This window comes from Talpa europaea (assembly GCF_964194135.1).
Source record: "Talpa europaea genome assembly, chromosome: 15".
Lineage (NCBI taxonomy): Eukaryota > Metazoa > Chordata > Mammalia > Eulipotyphla > Talpidae > Talpa > Talpa europaea.
The window spans coordinates 57,327,498-57,349,248 of record NC_140083.1 but is presented as its reverse complement, the minus strand read 5'-3'; the positions used below and the strand labels follow the sequence as shown (position 1 = coordinate 57,349,248).

General features: G+C 36.8%; 1 protein-coding gene across 4 annotated transcripts in view; it reads left to right on the top strand.

Moving 5' to 3' along the window:
* PLEKHA5 (pleckstrin homology domain containing A5) overlaps positions 1-21,751 on the top strand; it is a gene marked incomplete at its 3' end in the record, with an annotated part of 223,792 nt that overhangs the window by 132,265 nt on the left and 69,776 nt on the right. For all 4 annotated transcript variants that reach the window (XM_084256208.1, XM_084256205.1, XM_084256207.1 and 1 more), the window contains exons 4-8: positions 6,648-6,731; positions 7,491-7,611; positions 12,771-12,875; positions 15,018-15,090; positions 21,422-21,522. In XM_084256208.1, the coding sequence (XP_084112334.1) occupies positions 6,648-6,731; positions 7,491-7,611; positions 12,771-12,875; positions 15,018-15,090; positions 21,422-21,522 (484 nt within the window). The remainder of the gene's footprint in view (positions 1-6,647; positions 6,732-7,490; positions 7,612-12,770; positions 12,876-15,017; positions 15,091-21,421; positions 21,523-21,751) is intronic.

Here is a 21,751-nt window from a genome sequence, read left to right as displayed (position 1 = left end):
TTTACTTACTTTTGTCATCTTAGAAAGAAAAAAAACTAAAGCTCCATATTAGCAAATAAATTGGTTTTCCCCTCCCTGTTCTTAAACCCAGGGAATTATTGGGGTTTATACTTGAAATGCACATTTTGTGCTTTGTATGCATCTATGTGGTTGTTGTGCATTTGCAATGGGAAGGTTTCCTAAGGATTGTCATTGGTATTATCTTTCATATGTCTCCTGCAGAGTGAAATTATATCAATGAGCACTGCACAAGAAATGCCTTGTTCTGATGATCCTGTAAAGGGACACAAACACCAGCTTTCTCTATCTTCAGAGTGCTGCCATACAGTTTAAATTACTCATATAAAAAACAGCTGCCACTCAGAGTTGACTCAAGCCTGCTAAGTTGCTCAGTTTCCCTAAACAGGTTATAGGAGCTGTGGCAGTTTTCCCTTTTTGCATGGGCTACTAGGAAGCTCAGAAGATCATTAGAGTAGTACAACTCCTCCTGGGTTTCTGGCCCAGAACCTACATGATTCGTTATTTGTTTCATAAATATATAAGATGTGAAAAGGAATTAGGTAGATTAATGAATTTCGATTCCATCTCTGATAGACATGTCCTTTTGTTATTATGTAATTTAATGGAAATAGTGCCATTTTATATATACACTTTTATTCATCTTAGGAATCCTAAAATCAAATTTTTATTGAATGAAATAGTTGCACTGAGGCTTTAAATAAACAAGATTTTTCCCCTTTGATCTTTAGTTATAGCAATTGATCAGATGTCTGGTAATAAATAGTGAAGAGGGCATAACGCCAAAGAACAAGCAATTTGTGTTGCTGTTGGTCAGTGTCTTAATATCTTTTCTAAAAATGGTATTGATTCAGCTCTTGTCTCTGGGCCTTTGAAGGAACTCGACCCTCAGATTCAGCTTGTGAACATGACCTATTTTCTTAATTCCTGCATGCTCTGGAATAGTGGAATCCACCTTGTTTTGTGTCCAAGTGTTGTCACTACTTAGGGAACCTTCTCCCATGCTGCCTTGTTACATTAAAACAGAGTTAGCCTTTCTCTACATATTAAAATTACTTTTGGGGCCTCGCTGGTGGCGCAAGGGTTAAGCACAGCAATGAGAAGCTATCGGAAGCCTCTGCAGCACAAGTTCGATCCCTAGCCCACCAAGGAGCTACCCACATGGTGCGGCAGACCTCTTCTGTGTTGCCCCCTGCTCCCCTCAGCAGTGTATTTCAGTCAATCTGCCTGTTCTGCTCCCCACTCTGTCTCTGGTGAATCCTCTCATCCCCCAGACCTCTGGCCTGTACCTCAGTTCTTGTATGCATAAATAAATAAAATATATTTTTTTAAAAAATTACTTTTGGCTTCTGCCTTTTTACACATAGGAAGCAGGTATCTTTGCCAAAAATTTGAAGACCAAGAGAGATGATAGCTTTATTCTTTCACAATAAAAACTGAGTAGTAGAATAACATAAGTATTTTTTTTTTTTAAGATTTATTTATTTATTTAATTATACAAGCACTGGGTACAGTCAGAAGCACGGGAGGGTGAGAGAATTCACCAGAGCCAGAGCAGGGAGCAGAGCAGGCAGAAGGACCGAAGTACACTGCTGAGGGGAGCAGCGGGCGGCAGGAGCGGTCTGCTTGCCATGTGGGACCCTCCTCCAGTGGCCTGGGAGCAGCCAGGGATCGAACTGGCGCTGCAGAGGCTGCGGGCAGCTTCGCAACCCAGCGCTTAACCGCTGCACCACCTGGGAGGCCCTACGGCTAGAATTTTTATGTCTTGTTCACCGCTATCCCCAGTACCTAGAACAGTTCTAGATAAAACAAATCAACAGTGACATAACTTCTGCTACTAAGTCGCGGAAATTGAGACATACAGAGGCCAAGTGACTTGCCTAATATGAACTCCCAGCCAGGAAGTGCAGGATATAAACCTAAGTGGTCTAATTACAGAATCTGTGTTCCAAATGGACGTGACTTCCTGCTGCATCTGTTGTCTCTTGAGAAAGACTGGACACGAATGTGGTTTCTTCTGGAAATCATTGGAAAGCTAGTGATCTGGGCAGGATTTCTCGGCCTCAGCCTGCTGACAACTAGGGCTGGGATTGCTTCCCCCCATGAGGTAGGGTGTCTGGAGGCAGCCTGGCCTCCATCCCTGACCTACAATTAGCGACTTCCCAGTGTGATATTCCAGAGTATTCCCAAACATTTCCAAATGTCCCCTGGGAGATAAAGTCATGCCACGTTGTTCTCCACACTTAAGATACCACAGTTCGTGCATATGCAAGATGGGGATTGCTTTGTCCAGTGACCTTATGTATGCATTATATTAGGACCTGAATTTTTGTGTTTCTAAATTTTGATTCCTCTAGAAATGCAAAACACATAATACCCTTCCAGTTTTTCCTTTTCATTCACAAAAATCATAAAATCGCTGGCACCTTGCCTATTAAACCTTCAAAATGCACTTTTGATAGCAGAGAGGTATATTTGTAATTTAATTATACAGTTTTGCTTTAATGCAGCACATGTGCACCTAAAATAAATCACTTCTCCCTGGGCAGTGAAAAGGGGGTGCTTGTGAAAATGGATTTAGGAGCATACCCCTCAAAAACTTCATTAGTGGCACATAAATAAAAATGGGAACCTGACGCAAGTAGTTGCAGTTTCACATGAGATAAATGGATGAAATACAAAAATAATACAAAAGCATTCTTCTCAGAAAAGACCTACAGTTTGCTTGTAGAAATGATCTTGGAAGGGTTTCATTTTGGCTTATGAGTTCTTAGTAAGTGTTGGAAGTAGTGAGTCTCTGAAAATAGACAAGTCTGTCACTCCTTGTCGGGGGATGTGTTTCATACACAGGCAATGAACTGAGGTGGCTGGTTGGTGTTTGAGGTGTACAGAGCCTGCCTGGGTTGTTAGGTGCAGCTTTCTGCATTCAACTAAGTTTTCTAAAGACATGATTGTGTTTAAACAAATGCAAAATTTACGTACCTCCCAAGTTGTCCCCTGGTCTGTGAATCGCATTGGAACGTACTTCTGCATAAGGATTGTGGCAAAACTGATGGTCTTCTTGATCTGAATTTTGTGGCCCTTCAAAGAAAAACCACTGTGGACTTTAGAAAGGATGGCAAGTGTGTTGTGAAGCTTGTGTCTCTGCCCTCCCCATGGCCCAGGGCCCAGCGGCTAGGCAGAGTAGCAGAGTTCTGTACATTAACTGACATGGCTTATGGAAATGGGTCTTTTTTTTTTTTTTAAAGCTTTTTGGAGATTCATTTACATTGCTTTCATTCACTGGCACTCAGTGTTTAACTGGTATTTTTAGTTTTAGTGACTGATTTCTCCTTTACCATCACAGTGATGGAGCATGCAACATTGGTATAAAAAGCAAGCATCAATGCTGACAAATATATTAACCTGTTCTAGGAGTTAGTAATAAGCCAAATGCTTTTAGGAGTAGCAGAAAATCACGGCGGGGGAGCACAGGTTTGGGTTAGAAAACCCAAAACATGTCCTAAAGAGGGACCCAGGGTGTGGGCTTCTTACAGAGGTGAAAAGGTTGGGGTAATGGTCAGGTGAAAAGTCACAGAGTGAAGTGGTCAGTGAAGTGGGGGGGGGGGCTCCACAGTAAAAGCAGGTGGAAGTTCCTTTCAAACAGGAGATCCTTTTTTGTTGGTTTCTTAGGATGTTGGCAGTTTCACCCTGCCCAAAACTACATCCACATTAAAGAGGACAGTATAGTAACCAAGACCAAGATTTTGGGAGTGTTGTCTAATGTTGGGATAAGTGAATGAAAATTTGAGAGGACTTGATTTTTCTGCCTTGGCTTTCTTAGACCCATTTTGTTATAACTCCAGTGATGTCACTTGTCATGTAAGGAATGGTTTTTAAATTCATCTATACATGTTTAATTTTTCTAAGTATTTAAAGATGCCTTTGTATAAGAGCAGAGAGGTTAACAGTCCTAGGAGGTAGTCAAAAATTACCACATTCAAACATTTAAGGCTGGAGTTGATATTTTAGTTTGTCACACTTGTAACTTACTTTAATCTGGTTTTGATGAAATGGTTAGAAAACATTACACTGAATATTCTATTTGATAATAAGTAAGCTATTTTGTAGATGACTTTTTTTTTTTCCCTCATTACCTCTAAAATCTCCATCATGATTGACTACATAGTTTAAATACATCATTGTACAGATTTTGGATTGTGGTGTTTTTGAAAATCCACTGTATGGTTTTTTTGTTTTTGTTTTTCTTTTTAATTTAGTCACCAAGACCCATTTCAGGAGTGTTAAGATTTGAGTCATTTATTGTTACAATTAGATATATGTCGTGGGAAAAGTGTTCCTTTCATTAAAAAATAGTAAAAGACTTTTCCTTGTAAATATCATAAGAATTTTCACATCAGTTTAACATAACATCATATATAACATTGGCTACTTTGAAGAAGTAAAGGAAGAATACAAATATATTCCATAGTGGTAGTAATCATGGTGTCTTAAATTAGATGGAATGCTATGGTTTTCATTTAGTTTTACTTTAAGACACTAATCTTCTTAAAGATTAGGCCATCTTAAATGTCTTAATGATGATAAAAATGCCAATCTCATTGAATTGGCATCCACTTTGTGGGAAAAGAATATTTGGATTTTTTTCCCCCTAGGTATTCGTTGATTAAATATCATTGCCTAGTGTTCTCGTAGAGTAGACACTCAAATCTGCTCAGTGTTGAGGTCAGCATGGTCTCTTACCCCGTAATCACTGCAGAACCGTGTTATAATTTAGAGCTTCAGGAACGCTAAGATTGGAGTCTTATCTTCCTCCCTGGCAAGATGACACAGCATAGGGGAATAATACCGTTATTTAGAAGACTGCAGATTTTGCAATTTTTTTTTTATATGAAGAATTTATATGTTTCTCTTCTATCTACCACTTAACCAACTCTAGCTTTTTAATGTTCCTTCCCCAGGAGAGAATGAAAAAAAGATCTCATTCTCCTTTGTTTTTTACTAAAGTGTTTAAGAGTTGTGACAGGTCACTTCAAACCTCCCCTCCAGCTCCCACATCTCCCCACAGTGTTGTGTTCTGCTAGAACATAGGCATCCAGATACCTGACACCTTGTTGATATCATCCCATTAGGGTACTTCAATGCCTGCCACTTGCCTTCAGAGGCCATACATCTTAGTAGTTCTGTTAATGTGTTTATTACTTATTACATCAATTCATATCCCACGAGACCTTAGATTTCCATTATTATCTTTTTTAAATCAAAAGGGAAAATAATCACTTGTATATTCACTGTGTAGTGTCTAGTATACAAATAAATGTGTCAACCCACCAAATCTAACAGCCATGGAATGTGCTTATGTAAAGACAAATTCACCCCAGGAAGCTGATAATTTCTCAGTACTGGGTACCTGCTAGACCATTATTAAAATAATAGAAGTACATTGTATTCCATCAGTCATTCTGTTACCACAGCAGTTAGTGTGTAATTTTTTAAAAACTGTATTATTGGTACCTTTTCTTTTATACAGTTTGACATAGTGGAATAAGAGTTTTGAGTACTGAGTTGCCAATAAATACAATATTAGTGAAAGTTAGGATTTGGAAAAGGAACCGAAAGCTTTTGGCAGAAAGTTTGTGATTTGTGGATACAGACATTCCTCAGTACAGAGATTATAATAATCTTTTAAGATAAACAGCACAATACTCAAAACGAACGACTGATCTTTTCCCCATAATGAAAGTAAATTTTCTAAGGTCAGACACACCGATAGTCTCCTCACGGGTAACTTTATGTTATGCAACCCAATTGAGAAAAATACTAATTTACAAATGATGATTTATATTATTTAATATTTTAATGTATATTCCATATTATTGGGGGCATCTGATACTTTTAGCTTTTCTCTCTCATTTCCAGAAAATGGTAAAAGACTTACTCTCATCATCCAACCTAGCCAGAAGAGTATTTCTTAGGCAAAGCACTTATTCTCCAAAAACAGTCATCCTTTAATTAAACATTTTTTCAGTAAATATGGCAAATTAGTTTATTTTCTATTATCATTTGTACATTTAAGATTTTAGTTTTCCCTTCAGATTCTTTTTTCTGTGGGATGTCTTCCAGAGCATTTCTAAAGTCAATCCCATTACATTATTGATATGAAAGTTCTTTTGTAAAAACAGAAGCATCATAACTTACTACTCTTCCAGGCATACTGCTTAGTTTGTAATGTGTTATGCCTATATAGTAGTACCGCTAGGTTTCTCTCCCATATGTAAATTTGGCAGTTAGACCTCTGTAATTTGCCTAAATTGGACTACAGAGTAATGGTAGATACTCATACTTACTTATTGTAACCCGCCTATCAAATGTAAAATGCAGTATCATGGAGCCAGATCAACTTACCTTTGTCTATGAAATAGTGAGAAGAAAGGATTGAGATCATTCTGTGTGCTGTGCTTTAGCACTGTAAGTAGCATTGACACACAGTAGGTAGTCCAAAGGTGTTTTCAGAAGTTGCAATACCTAGCGGTTTGAATTTCATCACTAGTGTTCTGACTTCAGTGTTATAATAAAGAAATGTGGTAAAAACCAGTACCTACATTTTATTTCTCTCTCTTTTTTTTCAGCCATAATGAAAGGAAAGTGACCTGTAAACATCCAGTCACTGGACAGCCCTCCCAGGACAATTGCATTTTCGTAGTGAATGAACAGTAAGTAAGGAGTTTCCTGCAGTCACCTCCATTCCAGGGAACCTAAGTGTTGAGATAATAGAACGCCATCTGTTTACTACATGTGGTTTAGAAACATGACTTAAACTTTTTTCATGAATGATAAACTTTTTTCATGAATAATAAACTTTCAGGAGCCTATTTCTATACTAGTTCAAACACAAAGAGCCTAGAATGTAGGGTCAGAGAAACTTTGTAAGCTTGATCAAAGTACCCAACTAATTTGAGCTCCGTTTTCTTCCCCTTAAATGGGATAATGGTAATTTACCATTTCTTGAGATGTTTATAAGCCTCAAGAGAAGTACTTGTAAAGATATTTTAATACTATAAATCTATTCATAGACTTTAGCTATTGATGTTATTGTTACTGAGTACTGGAATATTACAATAGTTATAATATATATAGTTATATATACTATATAGTTACAATATGTATATAATATTGGAATATTATAATAGTTAATCTTGGGAATAAATTTTTAATTTTCTGGTTAGATGATCAAGTATCTGCAGTAATACTTAATAAAATAAACATGATATTAACTTATGTTGTGCTTAGAAGTGTTAGTTATACGTAAGGTCACTGTAAATATTAAGCTGTGACTCTAGGGTTTTGTTGAGCTCTAACTAGTATCCAGCTGCTTTGAAAAAGTAGGACACCAGCTTTATTAACTCTAGGAAAGCTTTATTATAAAGCAGTGCACACATAGCAAATTCTAGTTTTTTGACATATATTTTCAGGACCGTTGCAGCCATGACATCTGAAGAAAAAAAGGAACGACCTCTAAGTATGATAAATGAAGCTTCAAATTATAATATGACTTCAGATTATGCAGTGCATCCTATGAGCCCTGTGGGCAGAGTAAGTTATTTTGCTTATTATTAATCACTGGTTACTGGTATAATTGATAATCTGCATTTATTATTGTTACTCATGTTTTTTAATAAGAGAAAAAGCAAAAAAGAAGTTTAATGCTAGCATGTATACCTCCTGTATGACCAAGGAACTTGCCACGTGGCTTCAGACACCAACTTGAATAACAGCTAAAACAAATGACTTGGGGGCACATGGGGAAGAGAAAGGAGAGGTCATTTAGGGTGGTTACCACAGTAGATTTAAAAAAAAAAATGCAGACCATAGATTTGAAGCATCTAGGAGGACAGGGGAAAGGGTGAAAGGGGGGTGGGGGGGACACTCAGGACAGGGATTTAAATGCAGGGTTATATGTGTTCTCGTGGTGGGAGAGCTAAGGTCACCACACCTAAGGGAAGAAATACTGTATTGGGGAAAAGATTTGAAAGAATCTAAAATAAGAGTACCTCACTAAAAAAATAATTAATTAAAAAATAAATATGCAGATTTAAAGTCTATGTTCACCTTTGAAAAAGCAATAATGTCTTCCTGGGACAATGAGAGAGATGCCCTTAAGGGAGAGTCTTCCTTTGTTCTTGTCTTTCACCAACGCTCCATCTCTACCCAGACATCAGAGCCTCCCTCCCCGCACCCCCCCACCCCAGTGAAAATTAAACAGTTGTGTTCAGTTTCTGGAGGCAGTCCTATAGGTACTATGTCCCAAAGTTAGGTCTACATTGTGCAAGCTAAAGCATTCCTGTGGACACTAAAAAAAAACAAAGGATTGGAGCAAACCTCAAGTCTATTGGGCCTGATGGAAGCCTGTCAAGATTTCTAAATATTAGGGGTTGAAGCATCTTCACATGGAGAGAGGGCAGGCAGTGATTTTTGTATTTGCAGTCGAATTTCATCAAGAATTTAGGAGCATTGCCCACAGCGCTTGTGGTAAAAGCTTTCTGAAGTTGATAACAAGTTCCATTTCCAGCTTGTGTGGTTTTAGAAAAAGTTAGTTTTAGTTTCAGTCAATCCAGGCCAAAAACATTGGGAGAAAAGCTGAAAACGTTGGCTTGGAATATCACAGCCAGACATTAGAGAAAGGTTCAGAATCCCTTCGAATTCACAGATATGAAGTAAAAACCTCAAAAATCATTAAGCAGATTGGGACCTAATGTCCACAAAAATCATGTTATTAAAACATATTTTTCTCTCCACCTTCATTCCAATTCCACCGAGTCGTCACAATAAAATTCATCTGTAAGTTTTCTTGTTACTGTTAAAAGCTTAAAATTACAGAATTCTCATTTCATTTTTAATATTACATGAACTCAGTTAGATCCAAGGTAAGTGACAAAAGAAGCAGTGGCATGGAATATAAAGTAATAAGATTATATTTTAATAATTTAATGACTTGCAGCTGTTAAGGGACTGATCACAAAGATATACAAAGAACTCACAAGACTCAACAAAAACAAAATAAACAATCCAGTCAAGAAATGGGCAGAAGAACTTAAAAGACATTTCTCCAAAGAGGAAATGCAAATGGCCAACAGGCATATGAAAAAATGTTCAGCATCCCTTATAATCAGAGAAATGTATATTAAAACCACATTGAGATACCACCTTACACTAGTAAGAATGGTACATACCAGAAAAACAAGCAACAACAAATGTTGGCGAGGATGTGGTGATAAAGGAACTCTCCTACATGGCTGGTGGGAGTGCAAACTGGTCCAACCACTATGGGAAGCTGTCTGGAGGTTCTTCGTCTACTAAAAATGGAGCTACCATACATCCCGGCAATTCCATTCCTAGGCATCGACCCAAAGGACACAAAAACATTGATTCAAAAGAACACCTGTACCCCTATGTTTATTGCAGCACTATTTACAATAGGCAAAACCTGGAAACAACCCAAATGCCCAGAAATAGATGACTGGATCAAAAAGATGTGGCATATATACACAATGGTATTTTATATATTATTCAGCAATCAAAAAAGATAAACTCCATGACATTCACAGCAACGTGGATGGAGCTAGAAGGAATCATGCTCAGTGAAATAAGCCAGAAGGAAAAAGAAAAACATCGGCTGGTTTCTCTTATAGCAGGAATATAGGGGAACCAAATAAGACATCAGTGTAAAAAAAAAAAATAACAGTACAAAACACAACAAAGCAAAAATGGACAATTATAAATCAGAGACATACTGCAGGGGAGGCGGAGGGAGAGGGATCAGAGGGAGGGAGGGAGGAGCACAGGGGACTGAGGTGATGGTGCAAGGAGTGCATTGGTGAAGGAAACTATGGGGACTACACCTGTAGGGGTAGGGGGAAGCAAATACTGTTTAAAAATGAACGATGATGTGAAAAAAATTAAAAAGTTAATATTAAAAAAAATAATGCTGCTAAAAAAAGAATAATACTTAGAGTAATCACTTTTTTTTTTTTGGTTCTTTAAATTGAAATTTATAAAATTAAAGTAACTTAAAAGGCCAATGCCAGTTTGTGCTAATGGACAATAAACAATTGTAAGCATTGAAAAAAAATTTAATGACTTACATTTAAGAATTATTGTGGAAAAAAAAGAATTATTGTGGAGTTCAGATTTTGAATAGTTTTATAAATTACTGGATGTTTGTGTAAGAGAATGGTCAGGTTAGTGAATCAACTGAAGGTTTAAAGGTGAAAATTCTAGGCGAGTCTAGAAATTCCATTTTATAGTATTATGTATGCTTAGTTCAAAAAGACTTAATGTAGTTTATAATCGAGCTATGATTGACTTACGGTGTAATTTGTATTATTTAAAAATAAATGTAAAATCCCTACTACAAAAGGAAAGCCCTAGGCTAGTGAGCTGGATGACTGTGAAGTGATGTGAAAAGTGCCACACCCACATGGAAACTGGAGCAGATGATTTTTCTTCATAATCAATAACAAGCATGTTAATTGTTTCCCCTAAAATCCAAGATTTGTTTGTTTATAAAAAGTGTATTGCTATTGCTTCTTATATTTTAAGCCATAACATTCATGTTTTAAATTTAGAATCTTGATATAAAAATTTCTCTGCGCTCTTAGAATGTTTACTACTAAATCTAAATAAATAAATGTTTGCCATAAAGTTACTCAGTTCTTGATTTAATAGAGACAGAATCAAGGGATGATAAAAGAATGATCTGTTCCTTTGAAATATATTTTATAACAGTAAAACAGTTGTTTTGGTAAATTATGGTTATTTTAAAGGAAGGGATAATAGACAACTCTGTATTCTAAATGCCTGGAGTTTTGTGGAATGGTACAAGTAAATATAAATTTTCAAGTAATATAAATCATTTCCAGTTCTTGGACAGCACAGATTGTTAGTAGGGTCACTGAGCATTGTAATGTGCTGCATTGATATATTTTCATTGATATGTAGGAAAATAATTAGTAGATTGAGGCCCATTAGGTAATTATCTGAAAAGAAAGCTGAATCCTTGCCTCATACTTTACAGCAGAAAATTTCCAGATCAGGTGCTGAATTGCTAAAAACAAAAATTATGTAAGATTTAAACACAATGCAAGAAAAGATTTAAGGGAGGGGGGAACCTCAGAATGCAGATGAGCTTCTAAAATATGATGTAAACCCAGAAGTAATGATAGAAAATAATGAGAAAGTCAGACACATTTAATTAATTATCATGCATGCATAATATCTGCAATTCATAACAGTTATGGAGTACTTCCTTTGTAATTAGGAAAGTGCTGTAAATCAACAAGAAAAAGGGATACAACCCAACTTTTAATGGACAAATTATGTAAAATCACTTCTCAGGAAGAAAGTTTTACTCTTAAGTATATGAAAAAGATACTTAATCATAGCATGAAAAATGCTCAATAAAAAGAAATACCATCTCCCCCTTACTGGATTTGCAAAGATTAAGAAATACAATTCAGGCTAAAAGCACAGTATGTTGAGGAGAGTTTGTAAAAATGTTGGTGCTGGGCCTTAAAATTCTACTATGAGCTAATTACTACAAGCTTCACAAAACAAAATTATTCTGTTAACATGTGCTCGATTTCCAAAGATTGCAGCTGACGCTAAAATATAAAGATAATGTGTTACTGCTTTACTGCACAGAGAAATTAAAGTTCAGCTTTACACTTTTATGTCCGTTTGTTGCTACTGCCGTTCCCGCCAAAATGAATCTTCACAATAAACATAGCGGTACTTCAAAAGATTGTATGTCCCTGTGTGTGCTTTGAAAAGTACAGTAAACACCATCTGCCTCGTATCATTCAAGTTCAGTTACCCAGAAAGAAGAAAACAGAACATGACGTGAAGCAGATCCTTCAAGTCTTGTTTTAACTTGATGTGATACATGTTTATATTTTATATTAGTATTTCTCTTCTCACATGACACTATTAACTTTCCTTCATTGAAACACTACTAAATGCAGATATAAAGTAAAATTAAAACCTGTCATTTGACTGATTATTAAAGATTTATGATTTTCACTGAGGTTCATTTCATTTAAATAACTGATGGGGCCAAACACTGTCACTAAGAAAGTGCCTTGAATCAACAAGAAAAAGTCATTCAACCCAATTATATATTTTTTTTTAATTTTTAAAATTTTTTAAAGATTTATTTATTTATACAAGAACTGGGGTACAGGCCAGATATGTGGGAGGGTGAGAGGATTCACCAGAGACAGAGCGGGGAACATGTTGAAGAGGCAGACTGACTGAAATACACTGCTGAGGGAAGCAGCGGGCAAGACAGGAGAGGTCTGCTGCGCCATGTGGGACCCTCGCCAGCCGACCAGTATCAAACCTGCGCTGCAGAGGCTTCGGACAGCTTCACAGTGCAGCGCTCAACTGCCTGCGCCATCAGGGGAGGCCCTCAACCCAATTTTAAATGAACAAAGTTGTCAAATGGACACACAGTAGTGTGTCCAGATTTTAAAGGAGAGGCTGTAAAACGTGTGGTCCTTTCCAATATCCTGGGGGTGAAAAGTCCTTATGTAGAATTCTTAGGTGTAAAACAGCAAAAGAGTCACTTCTCTGAAAGGATTGGGTCCTGTGTGTCTTGGAGAAATCTGAAAAGGGGTTAAAATCATGACGATGAAAATAGACTCAAATATCTATGCATTAATATCACATTTCCTGTTGTGTCCTTTTCTGTTTAGTCTTCACGGGCTTCCAAAAAAGTTCATAATTTTGGAAAGAGATCAAATTCTATTAAGAGGAATCCAAATGCACCTGTGGTCAGACGGGGCTGGCTTTATAAACAGGTATTATTTTTTTCTATTTGGTATGTTTTATTTTTCTGAGGTCAGAATCAAAAGGAACAATTTCAGCTGAATATGGCTAAGAGAATGGATGCTACCTAGAACAGAGAGGGGGCAAGAGAGAAAGGTATTTCTAGATTTTAAAATGAAAGGTACACTGTATGAAAAATGTTAGTAATAACATGCTAAAATGATCCAGGCAGAAATATTTTTTTAAATGTGGAAAAAGCTACCATACAGAAGTACTCATTTTTCTATGCATCTGAAAATCATTAGAGAAATGTACAATTATATACTTCACTGCTTTCATTTATATAGAAATCAGATCATAATTTGAGGTTTTTCTGATTTTTTCCAGATTTTTGCTTCTAAGTCCTTATTAACTACTATATAAAGTATCTATTCCATTTTGTCTGTTTACTCAATCATGGTTCACTCCCAGACAATCTGATAAGTTGTATTTATATTATTACATCTAAGCTCTTTTGGAACTTTGTCCTTAGTTTTGGCCTTAGCAAGGTTGCAAGTAATGTTACCCTCTTGGGCTTCCTCACCTCTTTTTTGACTACTTAGACACTGCTGTTTTCTTTTTTACTTTCTCCTTTACAGCAGGGTTTCATGTAATTGAGATCATATATTCAGCCTTTAAAGTTTTTAGCTGCCTTTGCCCTGTCTCTAATGGTACATGTGTATACAGGTGACATGGAGCAAGTTTAACATTACTTCCTTGATGGTGCTAATTTTTTCTGTTAAGTATTGCTAACTGTATTCAGATGACCTAATAATTTTATTCATTGACTTGCACAATGAATTTTTTATGAAGCACTCATTAGAAATTGTTCCATTTGAAAATTGGACTGCATCTGAAAGTCCAGAGCATTTCTAATCATTCAGATAAAATTAGTTTTACCAATCTCTCACTGAGTTGATGGGGTATGTAACATGTATACCAAGTTTAATTTTTTATTTCAGGATCACTTGCTGTATTTTAGCAGTCTGATATTTAAACTTATCCAAGTTAAAAAACTTTTTGAACTAATCTCTCTTATAAGTGCAAATGATGCTCAAATAGCTTAGTGCAGTTGAACCTAGTTGAGAAGGTGGGGCTCCTAATTTAAAATGATTCTTGCTTCTATTTTGATGCCTTGGTTAATTTAGATGTGCAAAAATGTTACCGGCTGGTCTGTCTACCAAGAATGTTACTTTGTAATAGGTGTGTGACCAAAAGACTTTATTTGTTCTCTAGAACCACTTGAAAATGTAAACATTTTAATTGTCTATACAAGAGAGAATAGCCCTGGGAAATTGAAACTGCCATATACCATTGCATTTGGGATGGGGGTGGGGGCAGGGGGGAGTCCTTTCCTTGGTATAGTTATCAATCTTAAGGATGAATCTTGTACAAAGATACATATTTTTTCACCACATTTCTTTAGTTTTCAAGTCAACTAAAATAAATTAAGAAATACTAATTAACACATATCCAAACTGGCCTCTTTGCTTTTTTCCTGGGGGCGGGGGGGTGGATAGATGTTTTTCATTTTGCTTTACAGTTTTGCTTTATTACAAGTTTGAAGAAAATTTTTATTAGAATAGCAATTTTGTTGGAACTTGGCATTTTTATGAACTGAATTACTTAGGCAGAGCTGCCAAATGGGCACTCTTTCTGCAGCATGAGCAAAACCCAAACTGTAGATGTAAGAAGAAAGAAATGTTTATGAAATGTATTTGTATGCTAAGGTTCCTTTCTTCACAGTCATTTTAAATTGCATTAGCTTTGGAATAGTTTCAGTTCACATATTTTTCTTCTTGTTGAAGATTAACATATTTATTAAATCTGGTTTACCAGATGCACACGCCGTTGGTTACCTCAGCCTCAGACGGGTGTGTTCACTGGAGTGAATTTCAAATCACTTACGAATGTGAAACCTAACCACATGCTTCAACGGTATTCCTCTTACATGATGATATTACTCTTTAGAAACCAGTGTAATAGGAATACCTTATTAGGATACATTTTGATTTTTTTTAAGTTAGGTTTCTGTGTAGCACACATCAAATGCAGCTTGTTTTGAAAACTTAGTTTAAATAAATGTACCCTAAATGAATTTTAATTGTATGAAATAAATATGTCCTTGAACACAGGACAGTACTGGCATGAAGCTGTGGAAGAAACGCTGGTTCGTGCTTTCTGACCTTTGCCTGTTTTATTACAGAGGTGAGTTTACCATAAACTGTCTTAGCGTAGAGATCTGTAATTGCAGTGTATTGTATGGTAGTTATTGGGTACATTTTTTAAAACTCTTTATTATTCCTATTTTATTATCAAAAAAGAATATCAAGAAAATCTTTTCTTTGTGGACATGTGGGCCGCTAAAGTCATTGACCAAAGACAATATAGAGCTTCTACCTGATTCTTTGGGAGTTTTGGTCTTGTTTCTGTAATTTATTTGTGTTAGAAGGATTTGTTTTCTATAAAGAGCATGTGAATCTGTACACTATAGTAGGATCCTTGAATTTGGTGCCTCGAGATAATAATCATTGGTTTGTTGATTCTTTTTACGTGTCAGCTTTGTCAGACCCCCTTAACGCTAGGTCCATTGAACACCTAGTCTTCCCCAGTAAATGATCTTACAATATTGGAGATTATTGTGATACATTCTGAAATAACAGAAGATCCAAAGAATTTATTACGATTCTCCATACACACCCTTTTTTAAAACAACAGTTACCTCCAGGAGACGTGGGAAACGCTGCTAGCAGAACACTAAAATCATCCTTTGAATTTTGTAAAAACCCCACATTTTTTGGACTCCCCATCTATTTTTTCAGGTGCGAGCTTCACACTTCAATAAGTGTATATACCCACACAGCACACTCACCCCAGAAGCTATAACATCATCTCCCACCATCCAGTTGACCCCTGTACTGTTCCTCCAACCCCATGCCCTGTATATTCCACAAATAAGTGAATGTGTGTCTCTCTCTCTGACTTCTTTCACTTTAGCATAATTCCCACAAGATCTGTCCAGGTTGTTGCAAACGATAATATTTCATCTTTTTTTGATAGCTTTATAAACACACATTTTTGTGTTTCGTGGTTATTAAGTTCACAATTAGTAGTTTTAAGTGAAAGCCTGGACTCTTTTGCTGTGCCACTTGCATCTGTTAGATATTACAGTTAGTACCTGACAAGCACAGGTGCACGTCGGTCGTTCTCTCTGTGGGACCTGCCTTCAGCTATTACAGAAAATCTTGAGAACTTTGATCCCATCTTCTCCCTACTTGAAATTCTGGTTGGAAACAATCACTCAAGAGTCAGATGGTCTAGGATTAACAATTTATAGCTTTTTTAGCTAGTGTACCCCCATGTGTAACAGGATTTTAGAACAAATTAGCAGTTTTTTAAATTTATTTTGTGATGCCACAAAAAAAGTGTGACAAAGTTCTATGGCTAAAGCAATGTAATAATGTCCTATATTTAAAGCAATAGAATGCATATTGATGTTCAAAATTTGAAATTACTAGCATTACATTCATCTTTTTTTCCACTACTGCAAGCTGTGGTTGAGAAGTAGTGCTGAGTCGGAATTAACCAAATCTATAAAGTTTCATTTGGTTGCAGAGATGGTGTTCAGGCTGCAGTTGTGGTATTATCTTTTGTCAAGTGCCAAGCTGCTTTTACAATTTTCCTTCGAGGTTTGCTGGCTTTTTCAGAAACTCAGGAGTTGTAACTCAGGCATTATTCCCAAGCTCCTGCTTTTTCAGTGTACTTATAGACTATTTACAGCTTTAACTGAGAACTGGAGAATGTTTGTTACTGCTTATATAAAAAATTCTTAATGTTAATTGGCAGCAGAAAGAACACATTTTAAGAACCTTGTAATTCACTGTTATTGCTTATGCAAAGGTGCCTCTCATCACTTTCATTATAATAGGAAAACCTAATTTGAAAAAAGTAAGTTCCAAGGCCATGCTGAGGATGAGATTTTGTATTATTACCCATCAGCATTTCACATCCAGTATACTTACTCATTTTAGTACAATTCCCCAGACTGGAGGAAAGTGAAAAAGAAGAAACTATAGAATCATCATTTAACTCACTTCTGCTCTTCAGATGGTTGTAAAGAAGTATTTAATTAGACATTTTCCCTCTTTTACCAACAATAAATGTCAAATTTAAAATAAAAACCATCAATTTTAGTGACTCAATCCTATATAGTTTGCCTTTTTGAGTGTTTACTGTATGCTGAACACATTGCATAGAATATCTGTGTCTTTTGCCCTCACAGCCACCTGTTGATAAGGTGGGAGATATGATTTTGTTCATTTCACGCAGAGATAAAGGGGCAGCGCAGATTCAAGTAGATTCGCCAGACCATGATGGGCTTTTCGAATGACATGGTTATGATATGAGAAAGATCTATTTGGAGCAAAGGTTATAGACAGCAAGATCCAAATGACAATGAGCCAGAGCCAGGAGAGCATTCCAGGCTGGGAGAGCAAAGTTTGAAATGTCTGAAATGTTACAAATGCAGAATGAGGCCAGTTTACTGAGCTGGGGGGCTAACAGCAGGGAAGTAGAGGGTGGGAAAAATGGAGACCTCTGTAGAATTTCAATTCTACCAAACATGCCATAGGGAGACCATCAGAATTTCAGCCCAAGAGTGAGATGCTTGGGTTGATACCAGCCAGCTGCTGGTGGAGAGTGGATTACAAAGATGGAAAGTAGCAGAGACTTGTTAGGAGTTACCTGACAGTGGTGATGAGTGCTTAGACTAAGGGGTAACAAGCAGTGAATGCTTTTCACATCTGTTTAAGTGGAGTGTGGAACTCACTGGTGAGTTGAAGGGGAAGGAAGACCAGCATTCTGTTGTGTTGTATGAATGGTGACCAGGCCTGTATAAGGAAAGCATTAGGGAGAGAGGTGATGGGGGCCAAATGCCTAGCACATGCCGAGTGTGAGTGAGTATACTGTCTGTAAAATAGGCCATTGTTGCAAACAGAGAAATTATTCTGAAGACCTCAGAGGAAGAAAGGCTTAAAAAAGGCATGCAAAGCATTTGTTTGCCATCCTGATTAATTTAATCTCTATCTTGTATGCAAGAATAGTGACAGGATCAAGTGTACTTGTAGGAAAAGCACCCTACCAGTTGAACAAGAAGCCTAGAAACCATTTAACAAAGTCTAGCTGTGCCTTCCAGTTGAAAAATGACAGTGAATAATAATACTCCAGTCTGAGATTTATTTACCCAGCCACAGTTGTATGTATTTCTTGTCTTATTCCCACGTATCTTTATGGCAGAAGTGGAAGTGAGAAATCTAAAGTGTCCCTTGAGTTCTATGTTAAGATTCTTATGGTTTCCACAGGAATGCAAATCAAAACTACAATGAGATATCATCTTACACCCGTGAGAATGACACATATTGAAAAAACTAGCAACAAATGTTGGCGAGGTTGTGGGGAAAAAGGAACTCTCCTGCACTGCTGGTGGGAGTGCAAACTGGTCCAACCACTATGGAGAGCTGTGTGGAGATTCCTCAACCTGCTAAAGATAGAGCTTCCATATGATCCAGCAATCCCACTCCTGGGTATTTACCCAAATGACACAGAAACATTAATTCCAAAGGGCACCTGCACCCCTATGTTTATATTAGCACTCTTTACAATAGCTAAGCTATGGAAACAACCCAAATGCCCAAAAATAGATGATTGGATCAAGAAGATGTGGTACATACACACCATGGAATATTACTCAGCATTCAAAAAAGATAAACACATGCAGTTTGCAGCAACATGGATGGAGCTAGAAGGGATCATGCTCAGTGAAATAAGTCAGAAAGAAAAAGAAAAATACCGGATGGTCTCACTCATAGCAGGAATTAGAAAAGCTAAATAAGGGACCAGGAAAAAGACTAATTGTAATAAAGTAAAAATCAAAATCAACAAGCAACTATAAATTAGAGACACACTATGGCGGGGAGAGGAAGGATTAAGGTCAAAATAAGGGGGGTGCAATTGTGTGGGGAATATAACCAAAATGAAAATGCATACATTGTGCAAAAATGAAAAATGATGTAAGAATTATATAAAATAAAATATTTTAAAAAAAATTCTTACTGTTTCCATCCCAGGTTGTGTTCCCCAGAAAGCCGACTCTATGATGGAGATGAATGTGCAAGAGGCTTATAGGGGATGTTCTTGGGACCACTCCCTTTGGGGAGGAGAGGGGACAGGGGAGAATAGGACGGGGGAGAAGCTGAATGGCCATGCCATCTAAAAAAGACCTGGCCTGGCCATCAGATGGAAGCAGCCCAAATGCCCAAAAACAGATGACTGGATCAAGAAGATGTAGTATATAAACACAATGGAATACTCCCCAGCAATGAAAATAGATAAATTCATAACATTTGCAGCAACATGGATGGAGCTAGAAGTGATTATGCTCAGTGAAATAAGTCAGAAGGAAAAAGAAAGCTATTAGGTGGTTTCACTTATATGAGGCGTATAGGGGAGCCAAATAAGGGATTGGGAGAAAGTTATAACAATAAATTTTTAAAAATCAACAGGCAACTATAAATCAGACATTTTGCAGGGGAGGAGGAGGGAAGAAGATCAAAACAGGAGAGGGAAGAGCACAAGGGACTCTGGTGATGGTGCACAGGTGAACTGGTGGTGGGAATTTTATGGGGACAACACCTGAGAGGAGAAAGCAAGTGTACAAAATTGAACAGTGATGTAAAATATATATATATATATATATAAATAAATTATTTTTAAAAATCAAACTAAAGAGGACTTTATAATGAGGAAAAAAGAGAACTCTCAGGATGGTCATTTGTAGGAAAATTAAGATTTTTATGTGAGCACCTTGAGCCATAACATAAATAATGTGAGTGTGGGTTGAACATTAACTGTGGGCCGGGGTGATTGTTGAGTTCCCTAGGACGGTGAACTCATTTAACGCTCACAACAACTTGGAGGTTAAGTTCTGTTTTCCCCGTTGATGATGAAACCGAGATACCTGCCCAAGATCTCTCAGTATCGGTTGGGACACAGCCCGTGATAGCCCAGGAGAGTCACCCTGCCCTTGGTTTTCTCCTTGTATGCTGAAGTCACTGGGAAAGTTAATTTTTCCAATTATGCCACATAGAATTACAAATTATTTGATAAAAATGATTTTTAGCAGAGATGATCTCATAAACTGTTTCTGATTATGTGCTTTACATAAACATAACATTGGATTAGAAATTAGAACATGACATCTTTTTAAATTACCTTAAGTCTCTGTCATCTGTGATTAAAAACTGATTTCTATCCTTTTTTAAGCTTTAGCCTAAATTTGTGCTTTGTTCATTCTTTCTTGCATTAGTGAGCTGCATAGAATGAGCACAGTAGGGTACAAGCAAAATTTTGTTCCATCGTTAAGAAAAATGATAAGGAAGCTGCATCTATTTAATGCAACTTTTTCTTTTGGAATGTTCATCATGTATTCTAGAAAAGAGGGGAAATAAATAAAATCCCTCATTAAGTTTATGATAATAAAAAAAAAAAACACACACACATGGCAAGCATACCAAGAATTACTTCTCATGTGTGGTTCTTTTCATTGGTGAGTTCACCAACCTGGTGCACAGCTCTATTAACTGGTCTTCTGCATCTCTTACAATGAACGCTGTGTTTCAAGTTTCATAAAACATCTCTGCCTCCAAGCAGCAAGTCAGTAATGTGAGTGTGTCCGGTGCCAAGATCAATGTGCTGTCATTTGCCCGTGTGTATTTTATGTGCCTGTCTTGTAAGGCTGTGATTTATTTCCCATAATTTTACTGTGTATTAGAATGACTGGTTGAAGCAAACCTTTAAGACTATTTGTTTTTACAAGCATGTCATTTTTAAAGTGTCGTTAAAGGATGTATTTGTGTGTATACTCTGAGATTTTCTGAGCCCCTACTGCCATTGTTCTGAATGTCTTTGCGGAGTTTACATTCTATTGGGAAGAGCGAAGTGATGGACACATACGTAAATCACTAAAACATTTATAATTCTCAGAGGTATTGACAGTGGATGGATGGGGCCTAGGGTAGCTTAATGTGGGAAAGTTAAGGAAAATCTCATCAGTGAGACACTGAGCCCAGATGGAGAGTTGTGAGCGAGCATTTAAATCCTACCATAAATGTGGGTTGGAATCACATTTTAGTTTCTCTGTCGTTACTGATATGCTAATGCATTTCCAGTGAACCACATGTTAAAGGGCTTCATAGGCTGCAGGCATATGCCAAACAAATATAGGCTATTTGGGGGTCTAATTGACACTTTCCCCAACTGTGGGACCAATTTCTGATGTGCTTAGAATAGGGAAACTTGTTGAAAATAAATAAGTGTATACATTTCCACTATTTAGTTTTCCCCTGAGACCTTAAAAAGAACTGCCTAAATAATAAGTGAATTCAGTTCATTTATAATAAGAATGTTAAATAAGTTTTGAGAAAATTTATTCTGCTTCATGGGGACATTTAATATTCTAATCAGATATTAAATTATCTCACAGATGAGAAAGAGGAAGGTATCCTGGGAAGCATACTATTACCCAGTTTTCAGATAGCTATGCTTACCTCTGAGGATCACATTAACCGCAAATACGCTTTTAAGGTAAGGAAATCATATATTTTTATTCTGTTTTGATTACTGTCAATATGTGAATAGTGTTATAAGTTTCTTTTACAGTCATTTTTCTATTTAAAATGTATTAATGCTGTGGTCTCATAGGAGAATGCCTCTTCAACTAAGAGGCATGTGTGCAAATATTTAGAGGTCCAGGTGTCTTTATGTCTATACTTTCAGATAGTTCTAGATAAAGCAAATGTGTCAGAATGCTAAT